This window comes from Pelodiscus sinensis, chromosome 8 (genome assembly GCF_052426305.1).
Source record: "Pelodiscus sinensis isolate ZL-2025 chromosome 8, ASM5242630v1, whole genome shotgun sequence".
Taxonomy (NCBI): Eukaryota; Metazoa; Chordata; order Testudines; family Trionychidae; genus Pelodiscus; species Pelodiscus sinensis.
Genome location: NC_143059.1, coordinates 46,615,186 through 46,634,711, shown reverse-complemented (window position 1 = coordinate 46,634,711; position 19,526 = coordinate 46,615,186). Strand labels below are relative to the sequence as shown.

Genomic DNA, 19,526 nt, shown 5'->3' with positions numbered 1-19,526 from the left:
ATGAGGAATGGAAACACTAGTACAGATCTGCTCACTCTTTCCTGATTGATTTCTCAGGGTAATGTTGAGCAACTGTTGTGCAATACCATGGCTCAATCTTGTCAATGCTGATTCTGAATGGAGATGATGTTTGCCTAGCCTTCTCAGCACTAATCCTTTTCCTACCAAATTGGGGTCTCCCTCACTTTTTTTTGCCTCTGAATTTGGCCTCCATTTCAGTTTATCCAACATGAGCCAAACAGACAGAAACAGGGTTAGCTAGTGTTGTGTTTAAACACAGTAAAGACAACACATCAGCCTTTCCAACCCATCTGCTCCTCTCTTGCTTTGATTTACAACGTCCCCATACTTGTAATCTCAGCCTGAACGGAGTGTTTTCCCCTCACCGGGTCCTACGGGGACTTAGTTTGTGATGAAAGAAACACAGGAGCTCCAGCAATATTTTTACTTTCATTACTGACAAACCCAGCTCAGCCTCGGAGTGGCATAAATCAAGCGCTGGGGGATACCTGTCTCCCACACCCGCGCCTCACGGAGGCTCCCAGTCGCCCCAGCGAACCATCTGTTCCGCCGACCTTCCCAGGGTGGCAGCCACCTCCGCCTGGCCCGGCCCAGCAAGCCCCTCCGGCTGCGCTAGGGCGACCGGACACAAGTGTGACCAATCGGGACGGGGGCAATAGGCGCCTACATAAGAGAAAGCCCCGAATATCAGGCCTGTCCCTACAAAACCGGGACATCCGATCAGCCCCGCCGCAGCCTGACCCCGCCAAGTCCCGCCACGCCCCTTCAGCTACCCTCGTCCCCCCCGTGTAGCTCCGGCCCCGCCCGCTTCCTTCCCCGCCCGGCGCTCCGAGCTCCCCCTCCCAGAGGGAGGCAGACGGATGACGTCACCGGATCAGGCCGACCGGCAATGGGCGCCATTTTGAAACCCCAAAACCTCCAGCGGCTGCAGCTGTGTGCGGCGGCGGCGGCTCTGACCTGGTCCCGGTCGGCGCCTCCCCCTCGTGGGCCCCGCAGGCCCCCGCCCCCCACACAGTGCGCGACATGGCAGGTGAGAGAGACGCACGCCGCGCCGCGGCCGTCAGCGGGGGAGGCCTGGGCCTGGAGCCGGCCTAGGGCAGGGGCCGGGCGGAGGCGCTGTGCCTGCGGAACCCGGGCGGGCAGCGCGTCGGGCCTAGCCGGGCAGCGCGGATCTAGGTCACGGGGGGCCGAGCGGGCTCCGTGGGGCCATGGGGAGGCGGGCCTGGCCGGGTTTGGGGCCGAGTGCGGAGGTACATGGCCGGGTGGGTTATGGGTCAGGCCAAGCCTCCTGAGAGTTAGGTGCCCTCGGCCGGGTCGGGCTGCCTTCGCCGCTCGCCCTCATCGCTCGCTGTCTCCGCAGGGGTGGCAGGTGGCGGCGGCGGCGGTAACGACTTCCAGTGGTGCTTCTCCCAGGTGAAGGGGGCTATCGACGAGGACGTGGCGGAAGGTAAGCGCGGGGGATCGGGCGCTGCGGCCCTCGGTTGTGCAGGAATCGCCGTGTCATAGGGGTCCCTAGCCGGGGGTGTCAGTGGTTCCCTGTCCCTCGTTCGCTTTAATCCACCCCGGACACCACCTATTCTTGTCTAAAGTGTCCGCTTCGCACAGAGAGTCGCTACAATTCTCCCGGTGCTGCCATTCTCTTGCCCGGTGTGAATCCCGGAGGATGCGGTGTGTGTGAGGGTGGAGGAGGGGTGCGATGACTAAGCTGCTGCCTGTGCTTTTCACAACGGCTTGCTCTCACCAGATAGCATGTCAGAGAAGGTGTCTTCCTCCTCATCATCATTTATGGTCACCAGCGAGATGGGATATCGACAGTGATAAAATGGGGGAGAAAAAAGTAGTCAGACGTGTCAGGCTTCTGTCTCACGCACAGAGGGAGGCTCCTTCATTGGGGATTAATTTCAGAAGCAGTGTTTAAAATTTCTTTGTGGCAGTGAAGGGTTTCATTCTTATCTGCTGATATTTGAAAGCTATAAAGAAGGAGGTTTGTGTGGAAAATAGGTACCTTTTTAAGTGCCATTGAAATGTTAGACTTGCAGAGCATTTGGGGATGAGTGTTATGATGATAAACATTTTTGTTTTAAAAAGTAATCCCTTCTAAATAGGCAAGATGGACATGTAGAGTGTGCTATATGAGTTTCAAGGAGTTACAGTCTTAGGTTTTTTTTTAAAGTCTGACATGTTCAGATTATTCCAATTGAAATATATGCTTGTAAAGAGGATGTCATGAGGGTGCATACCTTTTCCTCGTGTACTTGAGTTTCTACTACATGATTTTTTTAAAAAAAATCCTCAAACTTTAGCTACTTATTTGTGTTGTTTTTGGTTCTGGAATGACTTTTGAATGCATTTTGCTTGTACCTAGTCTGTTTCATTCATATTATTTTCCACTGCAAAAATATTAAGAAGTTTTAGTTTTCATGTTACTTTTGTTTTGGAGTTACAGCATTGGACCCCAAATGCCTGACATGGAAAGAGACTCAGTTGCCTAGGGAGGTTGTGAAATCTCCGTCGTTGGAGATATTTAAGAGCAGGTTAGATAGACATCTATCAGAGATGATTGTAGATGGTCTTGCTGTGAGGTTTTGATGACTTCTCGCGGTCCCTTCCAGTTCTAGTAGTCTATAATGCTTTGGATTTTTGGAGCAGATAATATTCAGAATAGAGATGGGAGTATGCATTTCCTGATTTTTCTATTCTTGTAACACATTCTAAAGTTTTGAGCTTTCTGGTATTTTTATTTAATAGTCTCTGTTTCTTAAGTTTTTACACTGATAAGGTTTAAAGTGCCATCCCTTCTTATATTTTAAGAAACAAGTCAATTTTGGCAAAATACTTATTATGATAAAATTATGTTCCAGTCACTGTTGATTACCAGCATATTTGTTGTTTATATTCTCTCCTGCTATTTAAAAAGTAGAGAGCATGTGTTTATAATCACATGCTCTTCCCTTTCTAAATAGCCAGTAAGTTTAACTACCTCATTCAGTGATTTTGTAACATCAGAATTCAATGTGAAAGAAATGTGTGTTATCAGAGCCAGAAGGTATTGGCAACTTGGAAAGACTTAAGCTCCATTCCTTCACGTAGTCAGTATGTAATAGGAAAAACCATATCACTATAACTTAGAAAACTCTAGCAATGTACTTTCCACCTCTGGGTGTGATTTTTAGTACCTATTAAATCAACAAGAGTTCTGCCTAAGTGAAAACAGAAGCACCTGTAATGGTCTCATTCACTTTAGTATCATGAACTGCATTAAATCTGGCAGAGATCTTGGCTTATGGTGGCAGAGTGTTCCCAAATAATGGCCTCTAGTATTGTAAGGCTCATGTAATTCTGGCCTGTGCAATCTGAAAGTAGACAGTACATCCATTAGCAAGGGTACAGCCAGGGTTACTAAGTAATATGCTAATTCCGCTTATTTTTGAACAATCCACCAGGAGGTCTCCTGTTTAACACATCATGTCCATTCTAAAATTGGTCTTTGATGGTGAATTCCACAGAGGATGATGGCAATATTTGCTGCAGTATAATATGAGTGAATCACCCTTGTCTATAGCTGGCCTATTTATTGGCATGAGAAGTAAGATCCAGGCTGTGTTCAGCCCCATTCCTTCAACTGAGCTTTTTGCTTAATTTTGTAAAAGTTTACCAGTGTGATATTTTGGCTCTTAGCTTTCTTTCTCAGTCTTTTGGCTAAAATTTAAAATGTAATCAAATAGTTAATAAAATGTTGTCTTGTCAGTAAAATTTGAATAAGCTGAAAGCATTATTTCTAAAACAATAAAACAATTTTATTTTACTAAAATTAAATAGAACAGTGTCATGAAATCATTTGTGACTTCAGATGAGGGGCATTTCATTAGTATTCTATCAAAGTTCGTTTTAACTTATTTTAAAAAAAAATTTATGCCAGTTTGTAATAAGACAAATATTTATTTTTCTTGACATGAGTTTAGTTTGTGAATTGTGCTGGAGGGGAGAGAAATAAAAAAGCATAATAGTAGGGCAGTAGGACACACACACATTGGATAAAAGCTTTATTTTTTCCCCAGTACAAATGAACATCTTGTAGACTTATTTGCACCTGATTTTGCTTAATAATTTGCCTTGTGCTTGACTTTACCTCTGTAAGTAGTCCCACTGACTTTAAAGCACACGTTTTGCAGGATTGAGATCTTAGTTAAATTTATCAGTTGCTACACTTGAAATAGTGGTAACATTTGCCATGTGTTAGGATTCTTTCTCTTACCTTTTGTCTTTAAACAGAAATATTTATAATCACATATTGGTCCCCCACTCCTTCATTGGTCTCTGCTAGTGTGAATTTCTTTGTCTGTGTAGCAATCTCTGAAGTCGGAAAGTCTATACCTTTAGTGAGTGTTGCAGTACTTGTTCTTAGGGATTGGGCTTTGACTATTGAACAATGGCGTCTAATCTCATCTTTTACCAGCCTGCCCAAATAAACTGATTTGATGGGGCATTATCAGCTTGAAATGTAGTCATGTTGCAGATGCTGTGCTAACTGCAACTCTCCTGTTGCTTTTTGTGGTCTTACAAATACATGTTTTTATCTTTTCCTCTGTGGAAAAAGAGATGTCAGTAGGAGGAAGATAACTCTACAAATAAACCTGCAAATGATAATGCACAAAGTGCTGTCAAACACATAAATGCAGAAGTTTTTTCTCTAAACTTTTCATTAGAATACTCATGTTTATCTTTGCAATTACTGAGGGAGTTAAGTGTACTTTTAGTTTTAAAGTTAGAGATATTTCTTTAATGTACAAGATCATGTGGAGCTCATTTCTCATATGACACTGTTTAATTAAAATATACTGAGTTGTGAGATATGCTTTGGGATTGTTACTGTGTGCTGATAAGGTAAGTTTGTATCTGAAATGTACATTTTCAAAACTTTTTTGAACTTATTTGATTAATATAGAAAACTGAAGTTGGCTGTCTTTCTGATGTGGTTCCTGTGCTCAAACAGCTCTTAAAAATTATTCACTATAAATTTGTGTTGAGATTGATTGATAGAATTCTTTTCATATGTATATCTAACAAATAGGCAGTGCATTCTTTCAAGGTATCAGTGATGGCTACAAACCAGTCATGTAAAATTATAGACACTTAATGTACAGTCAGTCCCCGAGTTACGTGGATCCGACTTATGTCGGATCCGCAGTTACGAACGGGGCCCTCTCCCTGGTCTCCCGCAGACCAGGGAGAGGAAGCAAAGTGGCGGAGCACGCGGGCAGCGGACAGCCCAGACGCGTCTGGGCTGTCCGCTGCCCGCGTGCTCCGCGGCTTTGCTCTGCTTTGCTCCCCGTCTCCCTGGTCTGCAGACCAGGGGGACGGGGAGCAAAGCGGTGGAACACACGGGCAGCGGACAGCTGCTGCCCCCGTGCTCCACGGCTTTGCTCCGGATGCCTGTGGTACAGCAGCTGGGGCGCTGCCGGTTGGTCCCGTAGCGCCACTCTGGGCGCTACGGGACCAACCCGGCAGCACCCCAGCTGCTCTGCCCCAGGCGTCCTGATTCAGCCACTGCTGGTCAGTTTCAGCAGCGGCTGAATCAGGTCGCCTGGGGCAGAGCAGCTTGGATGCTGCTGGGTTGGTCCAGTAGCGCTGAGGAGCGGCGGTGCTACTGGACCAACCCAGCAGCACCCCAGCTGTTCTGCCCCAGGCGTCCCCAAGTCAGCTGCTGCTGAAACTGACCAGTGGCTGACTACAGGAAGCCCCTGCCCTGGGCTTCCTGGAATCAGCCGCTGATCAGTTTCAGCAGCGGCTGAATCTGGACGCCAGTTCCGACTTACATACAGATTCAACTTAAGAACAAACCTACAGTCCCTATCTTGTACGTAACCCGGGGACTGCCTGTAGTGCACTGAGAAGAGGGTAGTTTTCAAAGTAGTGTTTGAGAACAGCTGAAGAACAGTATTGGAGGAAGATAGTAACTGAAACACTTGGTTTTAAATGAATTTCTTAAAAGCAGATTACTTAAATCTCAATTGTTTCTTTGCAGGGAAACATTTTGCCTACAGCTTCCATTTTGATAATCCCAGAATTTCACATCCAAAGAAACTTCTGGGCTGCCTAATTTTATAAATGTAGGCTTCCTTTTTAACGTTTATCGTTTGTGATTGCTTGATCTCACTACTTTTTTCTAATTTTGACTAGGGTTAGAAGCTAGTAGTTGACTACCCAATAAGCATAGGTTTATCGGGTAGTTGACTACTCATTCCCTCCATCCCCGCTGCCTCTATCAGCTTGATTCCCTCATCACTGTCTTCAGTCTGATGGGGGGAAGGGCTAGGTAGGCAGAGCCAGCTGCAGTGGTCCAGGTCCTAATCCTGCTGTGGCTCTGCACTTGAAATGTAGTAAGAGCCTGGTGGCTCTTACTGTATTTAAAATCCAGAACCGCAGCGGCAGTAGTGCCTCCTCCCGCCCTCCTCCCCCCATCGACTAATTGAGTATTTGATGGAAAGTCCATCGACTACTTAATTAGTTAATTAACCGCTACTTAACATCCCTACATCTGACTAATCTCATCAACAGAAGATCTGACTGTTTCTCCAATGGCATAATGCTAAATCGGGGTAGGCAATAATTTTTGATGCGGGGGGCCACTCCAAGATTTTGGAAAGTGGTCAACGGCTGTACCCTTCCATGATATTAATGGAAGGAGGTACAGAGTCTGGGATGGAGGTTGGGTGCAGAAGGAAGTTGGGGTAAGGAATTGGGGTGCAGGAGGGAGAGTGGGGTCTGGAAGGGAGTTTGGGTGAAGGAGGCAGTTGTGACCTAGGGTAGGGGACTTGGGGTACAGGGGTTTGGTTTGTGACCTGGGGAGGGGCCTGGGGTACAGGAATTTGGGTTGTAACCTAGGCTAGAAGGGGATTGTGATTTGGGGCAGGAGCTTGGGGTGCCGTATCTGGAAGGGGATATGGATGCAGGAGGCGGGCAGAGAGTTGGGTATGTTGAGGGGGGAGCGGAAAGTTGGGGAAGAAAGGGGCTGGGGTGCCAGAGGCAGGCTCTGGCCAGGAGACTTGCCAGCCAGCCAGCCTGCCTGCCTGCAGAGCTAAATGTTTGCAGAGGTTAAAAAGTTTCTCTGCCTGCCTTCCCCATACCTGCACAGGCTGCCCGGCCATGTACTTTGTGAATCACTGAGCTGGAGGAAAGGGGAGGGCATGGTGCTTCAAGTTCAGCCTGTTGTTAAACTAGGTGGCTCCCATTGGCCAGTTTCTAGCCATAAGCCAGCTAATGGGATTATGCTGTAGGCAGGAATTACACCTGAAGCCTCCCCCCGCCCTCCCGGGCTCACAGTTTTTAAAGAGAAATGGCCCCACAGCTGCTTTTCTGAGTGGTCTACAGGGCAAGCAGGGGACCCTGCCTTGGGGTCCCTGCTGTGTCCGTGGGCCGGATCTGGTGGTTTGGCAGGCTACTTTTTGCCCAGGCCTGTGCTAAATTCTGTAAAACAAATTAGACAAGTTTTGTTGCTTGCTAATCACAGTAATTCCCTTGCAAATAAATTTGCACAGTATTATTGAAAAATCTTATCCCATTATGTTTATCAGCATCAGCTTGGATCCTTGAGGTCAAAAGGTTCCTTTGAGCTTCTCTGTACTACAGAATTGGGTTAATTTAAATCAGCTGACAGACACGAACAACCTCTGATTATTGTTATGTCTACACTTTCTTCTTCTGTCGGTGGTGCACGTCCTCATCCGCTGTCCCAATGAATGAAGTGGGACACTATGGGACACTGAGGTTATGTCTATACTACAGGGTTTTAATGCAAAAATGGCCTTTTTTGTGCAAAAACCCGCAGAGCATCCACACCTCAAGTGCATTTTTGCAAAAAAAATTACTGTAGAATGGCAGAACAGAGGGCTTTTTGCAGTGTAGGTATACCTCTTTCTACGAGGAATAACTCCTTTTTGGGTAAGAGTTCTTGCTCAAAAAGGTGTGTGTGGATGGGCAACAGGGGTGTATTGTGCAAAAAGAGCTTATTGGAAAAAACACAGGTGCTTGGATGTCCATTCTGTTATTGGCAATCAGAGCTTTCTTGCGCAAGAGCGTCCATGCAGTGTGGATGCGCTCTTGTGCAAAAGTGCATCACTTTTGCAATGCGCTTTTGTAGTGTGGACGCACTTTTGTGCAAGAAGTTTTTGTGGCAGATCTCTTCCACAAAAAGCTTCTTGCACAAAAAGCCTGCAGTCTAGACATAGCCTGATACCTGAAGCTTGTCAGCCCTGAGGTTGATAACTTCAGCTGTATGCAAGGAGCTCACAGCTTCTTCCCTTGACTCTTGGGCAGGTGCTGGGTGAGCCTCAGCTTCTAACTGGGAGTCTACCAGCCAGCAATTAAATTTTGGCTCTGGCTGTCACCCCTCAGGTGATACAGCTGGAGGCCCCTCTGATCTGAAGCTAACCGCCAGAGCTGGAGATAAAATGAAAAATAATAACCATGAAACTGACAAAAAATTAACTGTTGTTGATCTCTCTGCTATGATTTTCTTTTTTGGCAGCTTGATCAGCCCCAGGGCTCCCACGGTGAGCCCTGCTGACACCTGGGCATCTTGCTGCCCCCTCCTGGTGAGGAAAGTGGAAGGGAAGGAGATCCCAACCCTAGTCAGGTTCCCCTTCTCACTCAATCCCTCACCAAGAGATGGCAGCAAGGCTCTGGGATGTCAGCACCAGGCAGGAAAAAGTCTGTCAGTGGGAGCTAACAGCCAGTATAAGTAATGCAGTGTCTACACAGATGCTGTATCGGTCTAACTACATTGACATAAGCACAATGCCTCTCATGGAGATGAAATAATTATGTTGTAAAGTGTGCCTCTTACTTCAGCAGAAGCAGCCTTCTATTGTAGATACTGCCATAATTAGGTTGGTGTAAGACAGCGGTTGCCAACCTGTGTTCGCGACGGTACTGCAGTGAGTCTGTGGAAGGTTTTTAAAAATAAGGATCATGGGCCCAATTCTTTTTTTCTTTACTTCTCTTTTCCTTTTTTTTTTCTCCCCCAGGGAAGGGGGTCCATGACATTTTAATAGATTGAAAAGGGGTCTTATGCTCAAAGTTTGGGAACCACTTATGTAAGCAGTTTATATCAAACATCAGGGAAGGAGAACATTCAACTGGAGCAGAGGGACATGATCCCGTAGTTGGGACCCTCCTTCCAGAGGGTGTTATGATATCCTCTTGCACTGAGGATATATCTCTGGGGGAAGGAACTCTAGTTGTTAGGAAAAGGTAGGTGTTAGTAATGGGGGATTTGATCATTAGAAACATAGATAGCTAGGTTTTTGATGACGGGGAGAACCATATGGTGACTTGCCTGCCTGGTGTGAAGGTTGCAGATCTCTCAAGATGTCTAGATAATCTTATGTGTAATGCTGGGGAAGAGCCTATGGTCGTGGTACATGTAGGTACCAATGACATAGGAAGGGGTTGGAGAGAGGTTCTGGAGGCCAAATTTAGGCAGCTAGGAAAGATTGAAATCCAGGACCTCTATGTTAGCGTTCTCTGAAATGCTTCCAGTTCCACGTGCAGAGCCAGGTAGGCAGGTAGAACTTCAGAGTCTCAATGCGTGGATGAGACGATGGTGTAGAGCTTTAGGTTTATTAGGAACTGGGGAAACTTTTGGGATAGGAAGGATGGGCTGCACCTAAACCAAAATGGAACCAGACTGCTGGCACTTAACTGCTCTACAACCTTTTTAATGTTTTTAAACTAGGGGCTGGGGGAAAGCTGACAGGTGTGGAGGAGCACATGGATCAGGTAGAGAGATCTGTTAGAGGAGGTTCTATTAATAGAGATGCTCTGTGTTCTGTCAGGAGGAGAGGATGGAAGTATAGGTTGGATCAGTCAAGACACAATCAAATGAAAAAGAGTCTAATACATCAGGAAATGACAGACAGATAAATAGTGACAAATTATTAAAGTGCTTTTACACAAATGCTAGAAGTCTAAATAGTAAAATGGGTGAACTAGAGTGCCTAGTTTTAAAGGAGGATATTGATATAATAGTTATCTCATGGAAACTTGGTGGCATAAGGACAATCAATGGGACAGAGTCATACCAGGGAACAAAATATGCTGTAAGGACAGAATAGGTTGTGCTCGTGGGGGAGTGGCACTATACGTGAAAGAAAATATAGAATTAAATGAAGTAAAAATCTTAAATGAGTCAGTTCCATAGAATCTCTATGGATAGTAATTCCATGCTCCAATAATAAGAGTATAGCATATTAGTATATTATTGACCACCTAATCAGGACAGTGATAGTGACTATGAAATGCTATCAAATTAAAAAAACTCGATAATAGTGGAAGATTTCAACTATCCCCATATTGACTGGGTACATATCATCTCAGGATGGGCTTCAGAGATAAAATTTCTTGATACCTTAAATGACTGCTTCTTGGAGCAGCTGGTTCTGGAACCTACAAGAGGAGGGGCTGTTCTTGATTTAGTCCTAGTGGAGTGCAGGATCTGGTTCAAGAGGTAAATATATCTGGACCGCTTGGAAATAGTGACCGTAATATAATAAAATTTAACATCCCTGTGATGGGAAAAACACTTCAGCAGCCCAACACTGACATTTAATTACAGAAAGGGGAACTATACAAAAATGAGGACGTTAAACAGAAATTAAAAGGTACAGCGACAAAAGTAAAATCTCTGCATGCTGCATGGGAACTTTTCAAAGACACCATAATAGAGGCCCAACTTAAATGTATTCCCCAAATTAAAAAAACACAGTAAGCGAACCAAAAAAGTGCCACCATGGCTTGGCTTAACTACATAAAAGAATCAGAGACAGAACTTCAAAAGTGGGAGTCAAATCCTAGTGAGGAAAATAAAGGATGATAAACTTTGCCAAGTTAAGTGTAAAAATATAATAAGAAAAGCCAAAAAGGAGTTTGAAGAACAACTTTTCCAGAATCTCAAAAAGTAATAGTAAAATTTTTAAGTACATCAGAAGCAGGAAGCCACCTGGACAGCCAGGGGGGCTTTGGATGATTGAGATGCTGAAGGAGTCATAGCAGAAAAACTAAATGAATTCTTTGCTTCAGTCTTCACAGCTGAACATGTTGGGGAGATTCCCAAACCTGAGCCATTTTTTTAGGTGACAAATCTGAGGAATTGTCCCAGATTGAGGTGCCATTAGAGGAGGTTTTGGAACAAATTGATAAACTTAACAGTAACAAGTCACTGGGGCCAGATGGCATTCATCCAAGGGTTCTGAAAGAACTCAAATGTGAAATTGCAGAACTATTAACTGTGGTTTGTAACCTATCCTTTAAATCAGCTTCCGTACCTAATGATTGGAAGATAGCTAACGTGACACCAATATTTAAAAAGGGTTCTAGAAGTAATCCTGGCAATTACAGACTGGTAAGTCTAATGTCAGTACCGGACATGTTAGTTGAAACTGTAGTAAAGAATAAAATTGTCAGACACATAGATGAATATAATTTGTTGGGGGGAAGTCAACATGGTTTCTGTAAAGGGAAATAATGCCTTACTAATCTGCTACAGTTCTTTGAGGGGTCAACAGACATGTGGACAGGGGGAATCCAGTGGATATAGTGTACTTAGATTTCCAGAAAGCTTTTGACAAGGTTCCTCACCAAAGGCTCTTAAGAAAAGTAAGTTGTCATAGGATGAGAGGGAAAGTCCTTCTCATGGATTGATAACTGGTTAAAAGACAGGAAAGAAAGGGTGGGAATAAATGGCAAGTTTTCAGAGTGGAGAGAGGTAACTAGTGGGATCCCCCAAGGGTCTGTCCTGGGACCCATCCTATTCAATTTATTTATAAATGATCTAGAGAAAGGGGTAAACAGCGAGTTGGCAGCATTTGCAGATGATACCAAACTGCTCAAGATAGTTAAAACCAAAGCAGACTGTGAAGAGCTTCAAAAAGATCTCACCAAACTAAGTGACTAGGCAACAAAATGGCAAGTGAAATTTAATGTTGATAAATGTAAACTAATGCACAATGGAAAAAATAATTCCTACTATACATACAATGATGTGGACTAATTTGGCTACAACTACTCAAGGTTCAAGAGAGATCTTGGAGTTGTGGATAGCTCTCTGAAAACATCCACTCAGTGTGCCGCGGCAGTCAAAAAAGCAAATAGAATGTTAGGAGTCATTGAAAAAGAAAGAGAAGAGATTGTTGCCACGGTACGCCCACATCTTGAGTACTGCGTGCAGATATGGTCACCTTATCTCAAAAAAGATATATTGGCATTGGAAAAGGTTCAGAAAAGGTAAACAAAAATGATTAGGGGTTTGGAATGGGTCCCACATGAAGAAAGATTAAATAAAAAGACTTGGATTTTTCAGCTTAGAAAAGGGGAGACTAATCGGGGATATGACAGAGATATATAAAATCATGACTGGTATGGAAAAAGTGAATACGGAAAAGTTATTTACTTATTTCCACAATATGAGAACTAGGGGTCACCAAATGAATAGGCAGCAGGTTTAAAACAAACAAAAGGAAGTTTTTCTTCACTCAGCGCACAGTCAACCTGTGGAACTCCTTGCCAGAGGATGCAGTGAAGGCAAGAATTGTAACAGGGTTCAAAAAAGAGATAGATGATTCATGAAGCTTAGGTCCATCCATGGCTATTAGCCAGGATGGATGGGAATGGCATCCTTAGCCTGTTTCTCTGGAGGTGGGTGACAGGAGCGATCACATGAGGATTATCTGTTGTGATCCCTCCCTCTGGGCCGTCTGATATTGGCCCCTGTCAGCAGACAGGATACTCGGCTAGATGGACCTTAGGTCTGACCCAGTATGGCTGTTCTTATGTTCTAACCTAACTTTGCAGTGTGGAGTAAGCATTAGTCACTTTCAGATCTGCTTAGTGGAGTACTCTGGATAACTCTAAAATCTGTGTGGCTGTCATTACAGACCTTTTTCCTGTTTTAATTTCAGGGGTGACAAGTCAGGGAGCTGCCTAAATATTGGAAGGAACCTAAGATCCTTATCAGACTGACATCTTGAGGTTTTTTTAGGCTTCCCAAGGTTGTTAAAACTATCATAAATGTTTCTCCTGAAAGCATTGTGTGTGGTGTTTGGACTATGCTAAAATGTCTGTCTTTTATAATCAAATACTAACTATATATAATTTTGCTACTTGTACTTGGCGTGCTTTCTAACTGTGTGAATACTTCACAAAAGAACTACTGCTTTTAAGAGTGTATGTAGCTTGAATTAATTTAATACTTTAAGCTTTTTTGGACTTCGGTGTATCTTCATCCTTTCTTGAAATAATAAAAGGATGTGTTTAGACCCTGCAACTGACTTCATGTTGGTACCACGCATTCTATCAAGTGCCCCATTTAGGCCACTTATGAGAATAACTCTGAGGGGAATCCAACATACTGTGTGCTAGACCTCTTGGGTGTGTTTGGCTCCTGCAGGTTGAGTGGCACAGCACAAGGAGCGGGAGGGAAGGGTGACTCCGCAGGAGCTGTAAGTGCAGGGAGCTGGCTTTATGACTCCTGCGCGGTCCCCTCGCCTCACCCCCACTGCTTTGCTGTCATTGATACAAAGGCAGCAGCACAGAGGGGAGTGTGTAATTGTGAGAGTTAACCAATTAACCCAGGCTCATTGGTTAATTGTTTAAACATGTACACTATCACATCCCTAATATCCACATATTGTGAACATAGTCATATGAGAATTGCAACTATCTTGCACCTTCACTCTGTTTGCTAATCTGTTTTCACCAAGGCTATTCTGAACCTTCTAAGCAGTAACCACTTATTTAAAAAAAACAACAAAAAGCTGGCCTGAGAAGCTGCATTCCTCCTCTGTCCAAAATGTATAATTTCCCCAAAATTCATTATTCTAAGGAACAAAGCAGTTAACGTTATATCCTATAACTTGTCTTTAAAAAAATGAGTACAATGTATCCTAAAGTCTAAAAATCAAGAATTTAAACCACTGGAAAAGGAAGATTTCCCATTTTAAACCTTTGGAAAAGGAAGAACAGTGAACATTTGGAGCATATTCTTGTCACTTCTGAAATAGGAGACATTAAAATCAACTTGTCATGTTCTAACAATGAGGACTCTGTACAATTTTTGCATTCTCTAAAATTATGACTATGCTGCATGAATCTTTTATCAATTTACAAACTCCATTTTGAAGTTTCAGCCATCTGTTTTGTCTGTCCTTTTGGTTTCATATTTCGACAGAGTAGATGTACAGGGATGACAATAAGGTCTAAATCTGAAGTGCTCTGTCATTGAAATACTTCTAAATGAATGGTTCTCAAACATTTTGGCCCTCCCCTCTCAATGCAGAGATTTCAGCCAACTGCCAACCAGCCACCCATGATGACAAAATGGATGCAGGTGGGGGTGCAGGGTTTGGCTGGAATGTAGGTGCAAGAGCAGGCTGAGGATGGGAGGGGTCTTGGAGGGAGGATGCAGGAACAAGGTAGGGTTGAGGTGTCTTGGCGGGAGGAGGGTGTGTGAGGGAGATGGGGTGCCTTGTTTGGGCATGTGGAAAATGGGGGATGCTTACTTTGCTCCATGGCTCCCACCGCTCCCAGGCACCACATCCTGTTGCTTCCACTGGCTGTGATTCCAGCCAGTGGGAGCAAGGGCGAAAGCCTCCAGGCAAGTGATTTCCTGCCCTTCCTCACCCCACAAGCCGGATCCAGCCAGCAAGGCTTGTCCCCATCCTGCAGCAGGAGCCTTTCACTGGTGTTCCAACCTTGCTGTGTAAAGGGGTGCAGGGCTGGAGCACTACCATGAGCTCCCCCTCTGTGGGAGTAGAGGGAGTCCCAAGCCCAAGAGCCACCTGCAAGACAATCGCGGAACACTAGTGGTCCACAGAACATGCTTTAAGAATCATTGCTCTAAACAATAGACTAGTACTAGGGAGTGAGGCTGAGGATGGAATGTCATCACCTGAGGAGGCTGAGCAGAATGTCCCCTGACAAATGGGCTAAAATGTTACAGAAAGATGAGTTTTTGTGTCCATTTTTTACAGCTTAAGAAAAGGCATTGGCAGCTTAGCACGTAGCAGCTTATATGCAACTAGTGCACTGCCTCATGGGAGGTAAACTGTAAGCCAGAGAGTCTCAGAGGGGTAGCTGTGTTAGACTGTAACTTGAAAAACATCGAGTAGTCCTGTGGCACCTTAGAAACTAACAAAAATATAAATGTAGTATCATGAGCTGTCGTGGGTAAACCTCGCTTCTTCAGATGAATTGTAAGCAAGAGAAACTCTCACCTTTTGGTAGAGTTCTGGGGGGTGTGAGTTGAAGCAACAGAAAATCTAAATCTAGAACCTGTACAGCTGAGTGGGTTCCCACTTTCATGAGGGTGGAGGGACTTAGAGGGTCTGCACCCTGAGGATATACCTCAGGACCCAAAGATGGAGATATTAGTTGGCTTCTATTCAGTCTTTGGAAGCTTACAATAGATGATGAACCTGTAGCTGGGTTCCTTTCAGCACTTCTGTAATGTGTGATCAGTTAAAGCTACTGCCCTCTGTCGTTCAACTCTCCTCTTATAAAGCAAAAATACTTGGTTACAGGCAGTCCCCGAGTTACGCGGATCCGACTTATGTCGGATCCGCACTTACGAACGGGGCTTTTTCGCCCCGGAGCTCGCAGGCAGCGGGACCGCCCAGAGTGCAGCTGTCCTGCCACCTCGACCTCCAGGGCGAGAAAAGCTGCTCCGGGTGCCCCTGGTCTGCTGGGGACCGTCTCCAGCAGACCAGGGACACCTGGAGCAAAGCCGGGGAGGCGGAGGGGTCCCGCGCCTCTGAGGCTTTGCTCTGGCAAAGCCTCAGAGGCGTGGCACCCCGCTGTCGCTTTGCTCCCAGTGCCGCTGGTCTGCTGGGGACCGTCTCCAGCAGACATGGGACACCAGGAGCAAAGCCGGGGAGGTGGAGGCGCGCCCCCTTCTTTCCCCCCCCAGCAGACCAGGCTTTTGTTGTGGACCCTGGGGTAGAGCAGCTGGGGTGCTGCCAGGTTGGTCCTGTGGGAACCTATCGGGCAGCCCAGCTGTTCTGTCCCAGGCTCCAGATTCAGCTGCTGTTGAAACTGATCAGTGGCTGATTTCAGGAAGCTGGGGGCAGAGCAATTCTGCCTCCAGCTTCCTGTAGTCAGCCCCTGGTCAGTTTCAGCAGCAGCGGCTGAATCTGGAGCCAGTTCCGACTTACATACAAATTCAACTTAAGAACAAACCTATAGTCCCTATCTTGTACGTAACCCGGGGACTGCCTGTATTACCTTGAACAGACTGACAGAGGTGGGTCTTGTAAAGACCCTGGGTCATGTGGACTTGTTCATATAGCAAAATTTTACCATTTATACAAGCACAGTTTAATTACCAAGCGGACAGTCTCACTTAGGATAAAATTGTCTTTCTTCCGTGTAGCTTATGTTGCTTGTGAAAGGTTTAAGCTAAACTGAAAAAAAAAATCCACTTTCTACTGGAATAATTGTGAATACTGGAACATTCAATTAGTGTAAGTATATTTGTGTAATTAAAAAAAAAAACTTATGTCAACAAGCTGCTTGTATTAACCTCTGTACCAGCTGCATTCTGTAATAATTAAGTGTTCATTTAAACAACTTTGCCAGCGCTACAATTCAAATAATGTCAGAATAATTTAAGTTAATTTAATGCTCTTTTAGTAGATGTACATTATTGGCATATTTCCAGGGGTTAGGAAATATGTCTAGGGAATAACATAAATTTGTTTTTGAAGGCATAGGATTGCATTCTGGTTGCCTAATCCTGAGTATTTACCTTCTCCTGCTTCTATCCCTTGTGGGCTTCAGCCCCAAACAGAGCACAGAGGAATGTTTGGGGGGTGGGTGAGAGGGGGGCATGGGCCAGCCCCTACAGTGGGATAGGGTGGGAGTGCTACTTAGCTCTGTTCTGCCCCTTTTGCAGCTCTGCTGCAACCCCAGCCTTGGCCCAGTCACAGTTCTCCCAGCATACCCCTAGCCTCAGTTGTGGTTCAACTCCTAGCCCTGCTCCCCTCAGTGCTGGGCTCCACTCCCATCTCCGGCCTTGTCCCCTTAACCCTGGCTGCTCCCTCCCACTGGGAACTGTATCTCCATTCCCAGAAGGAGATGCAGTCAGGAGAAAGAGGAGCATGGCCATGAAAAGCTTGGAGATTGCTATTCTAGGAGAGAATTTCACACTATGGAGAGGGTGACAGTGAAGTTATTTCCCTCTTCATTGCTGACTTTCAGCAACTGCTGTTCTTCCCTTCCTGCGGTGTTCATTGGGTCCTTCAGTCCTTCCCCTCTTTTATTTTTATTCTTGTAGCTAACACATCTAGTGTATTTATGCATGTTAAACTCCTAATGAAATTGGACATGATTAGATCCTCAAAAGATCCACCAAACTTTATTTTTTGCTTAAGTACAACTTTTTTTCTTTACATACAGCGAGTTTTCAAAAAAGATTTAACTTGAGGCACACTTGAATGATCAGTACTAGGCTGACCTGAAGATACAAGGAGACAGACCGACAACAATCAACTTCAAATCAGGATACATTTAAAATTACTTATAATTCTAAAAGGCTTTGAATTTTTTGCATACTTACAGGAACATTCTCCTCTGCCTTTTACAGTAAACATGGCTGTCTTCAGGTCAAAACAATTAGGCAGACCAAAGCAAACAGGCAATAATATGACTTTAATAATGGAAGCTTTTTGTGACGTTACCTATGGGGAAGTTATTTTCTCTCTCTCTCTCTCTCTCGATTATATACATATATATATATATATATATATAAACAGATCACTGCCATGGTGAAAATCCTTATTGTTGTGAAGAACTGGGGTATCTTGATATTGAGAGGACCTATAGTGAATTTTAACCTTCTTTTGCACGCATTAATAATAGTGTTTTGGGCTTCCATTTACTGCTTTATAAAGATGGTCATTTTAAATGTCCTGATATCAGATTAAAAAAAGGAAGGGACCCCATTTATAGGCTACGTCTAGACTGCAAGCCTCTTTTGAAAGAGGCTTTTTCGAGAGTTACTTTCAAAAAAGCCTCTTTTGAAAAAAGACCGTCTAGACTACAACCAGTACTTTCGAAAAATCAAGCTGCTTTTTCGAAAGAGAGCATCCAGGCAGTCTGAATGCGCTCTTTCAAAAAAGCACAGTTTGCATTACATAGCACCTTTTTTCGAAAGAGCACTTTCGAAAAAAGGTGTTCTTCCTCATAAAACAAGGTTTCCACGGTCAAAAAAACTGCCACGTTCTTTCAATTTACTGTCGACAGAATGCGGCAGCAGTCTAGATGCAGGGGAAGTTTTTTCGGGGGGGGGAGAGGAACCCCAAAACAACCCTGTAGTCTAGACACACCCTAGTGATTGACTGTCATAAATTCCAGGATGATAAAGTGGCCATATGAATGGCTACTGGCAACTTTGAAGCTGCATCATGTGTCCCTGAACATTCCTTCCTCCCTATACCATTAAAGGAACAAAGCTACATAGTAGACTTGCAAAGAGTAGTAAAGTTTAGGAATGTTAAAATTAGATTAATCAACTAATCGAATAGTCGATGGAAATTCCATTGACTATTTGATTAGTTGATAAGGTCACTTCCACTTTGAAATGTAGCAAGAACCTGCCCAGCTGTGGCTACATTTCAAAGGCGGAAGTGCTGTGCAGTGTTCCTCCTTTGCAAGGTACAAGAGCCCCAGTGGGGACTCTTGCACATTTCAAAGATTGAAACTCCGTATGGAGCCTGGGACCTTCCTTGAGTCCCCCCCGCTAGCCGTGGGCTCCATGCGGTGCTTCCACTTTGAAATGTACAAGAGCCCCAGTGGCCGCTCCCATGGAGCTGTAGATGGCTGGAACCAGTTTTCAAGCTACCTCCTCCACCCATCCTCCCTTCCCCCCCCCCCCCCCCCGCCTCTTTCTGATAGAGGCAGCAAGTGTGGGGGTGGGAAATGACTAGTCAACTAGTGTGGTGACTATCCGATAAGCTTTTGCTTATTGGATAGTCTATAAGTTGCTTGCATCCCTAGTTACATTCAATCAGTAGAACTACTTCCACTAAGAATGTACTCCTTTGGATTCATTCTGTCCAGTAAGAAAGCAACACATCATTGCCAGATTAATAAATTCATAATAGAACCATAAAAATCAAAAAACCTGTCCTCTTGCTTAATTTACAAGTGAACTTACTAAGGCCTGTGACACTTCCTGGGTAGAGTGAGTCTCAGCCACCCTCAGGGAAACATGTGGCATAGCAAGTTGGACAAGGCCTCAGATGTGTTTCTAAGTAATACATAGTGAATAGGTTTCTGTGGGTGTGCCACTCCCAGCACTAGTTCTTCATGATATAATAGGCCCAGAAATCTAGTCTTTCCCTTCAGAAAGGACTGGGAGAAGCTATTATGATGTTGATATTAATGGTTCTTTCCTCACTTTTTTTCTGGGAACTACCAGGGATGATTACTTCCCTCTTGCCACAATTGCCTGA

At 44.6% G+C, this 19,526-nt stretch overlaps 1 protein-coding gene across 2 annotated transcripts in view; it reads left to right on the top strand.

Moving 5' to 3' along the window:
* Positions 1-883: 883 nt before the first annotated feature.
* The window catches only part of PPP2R2D (protein phosphatase 2 regulatory subunit Bdelta), a 54,238-nt gene continuing 35,595 nt past the window's right edge, over positions 884-19,526 (top strand). The window contains exons 1-2 of one of the 2 annotated variants that reach the window (XM_075935240.2): positions 884-1,051; positions 1,382-1,468. In XM_075935240.2, the coding sequence (XP_075791355.1) occupies positions 1,045-1,051; positions 1,382-1,468 (94 nt within the window). In that variant the 5' untranslated portion in view covers positions 884-1,044. Of the gene's footprint in view, positions 1,052-1,381; positions 1,469-12,977; positions 13,068-19,526 lie in introns of those variants that run through there. The other variant, XM_025178191.3, reaches the window with a different exon arrangement.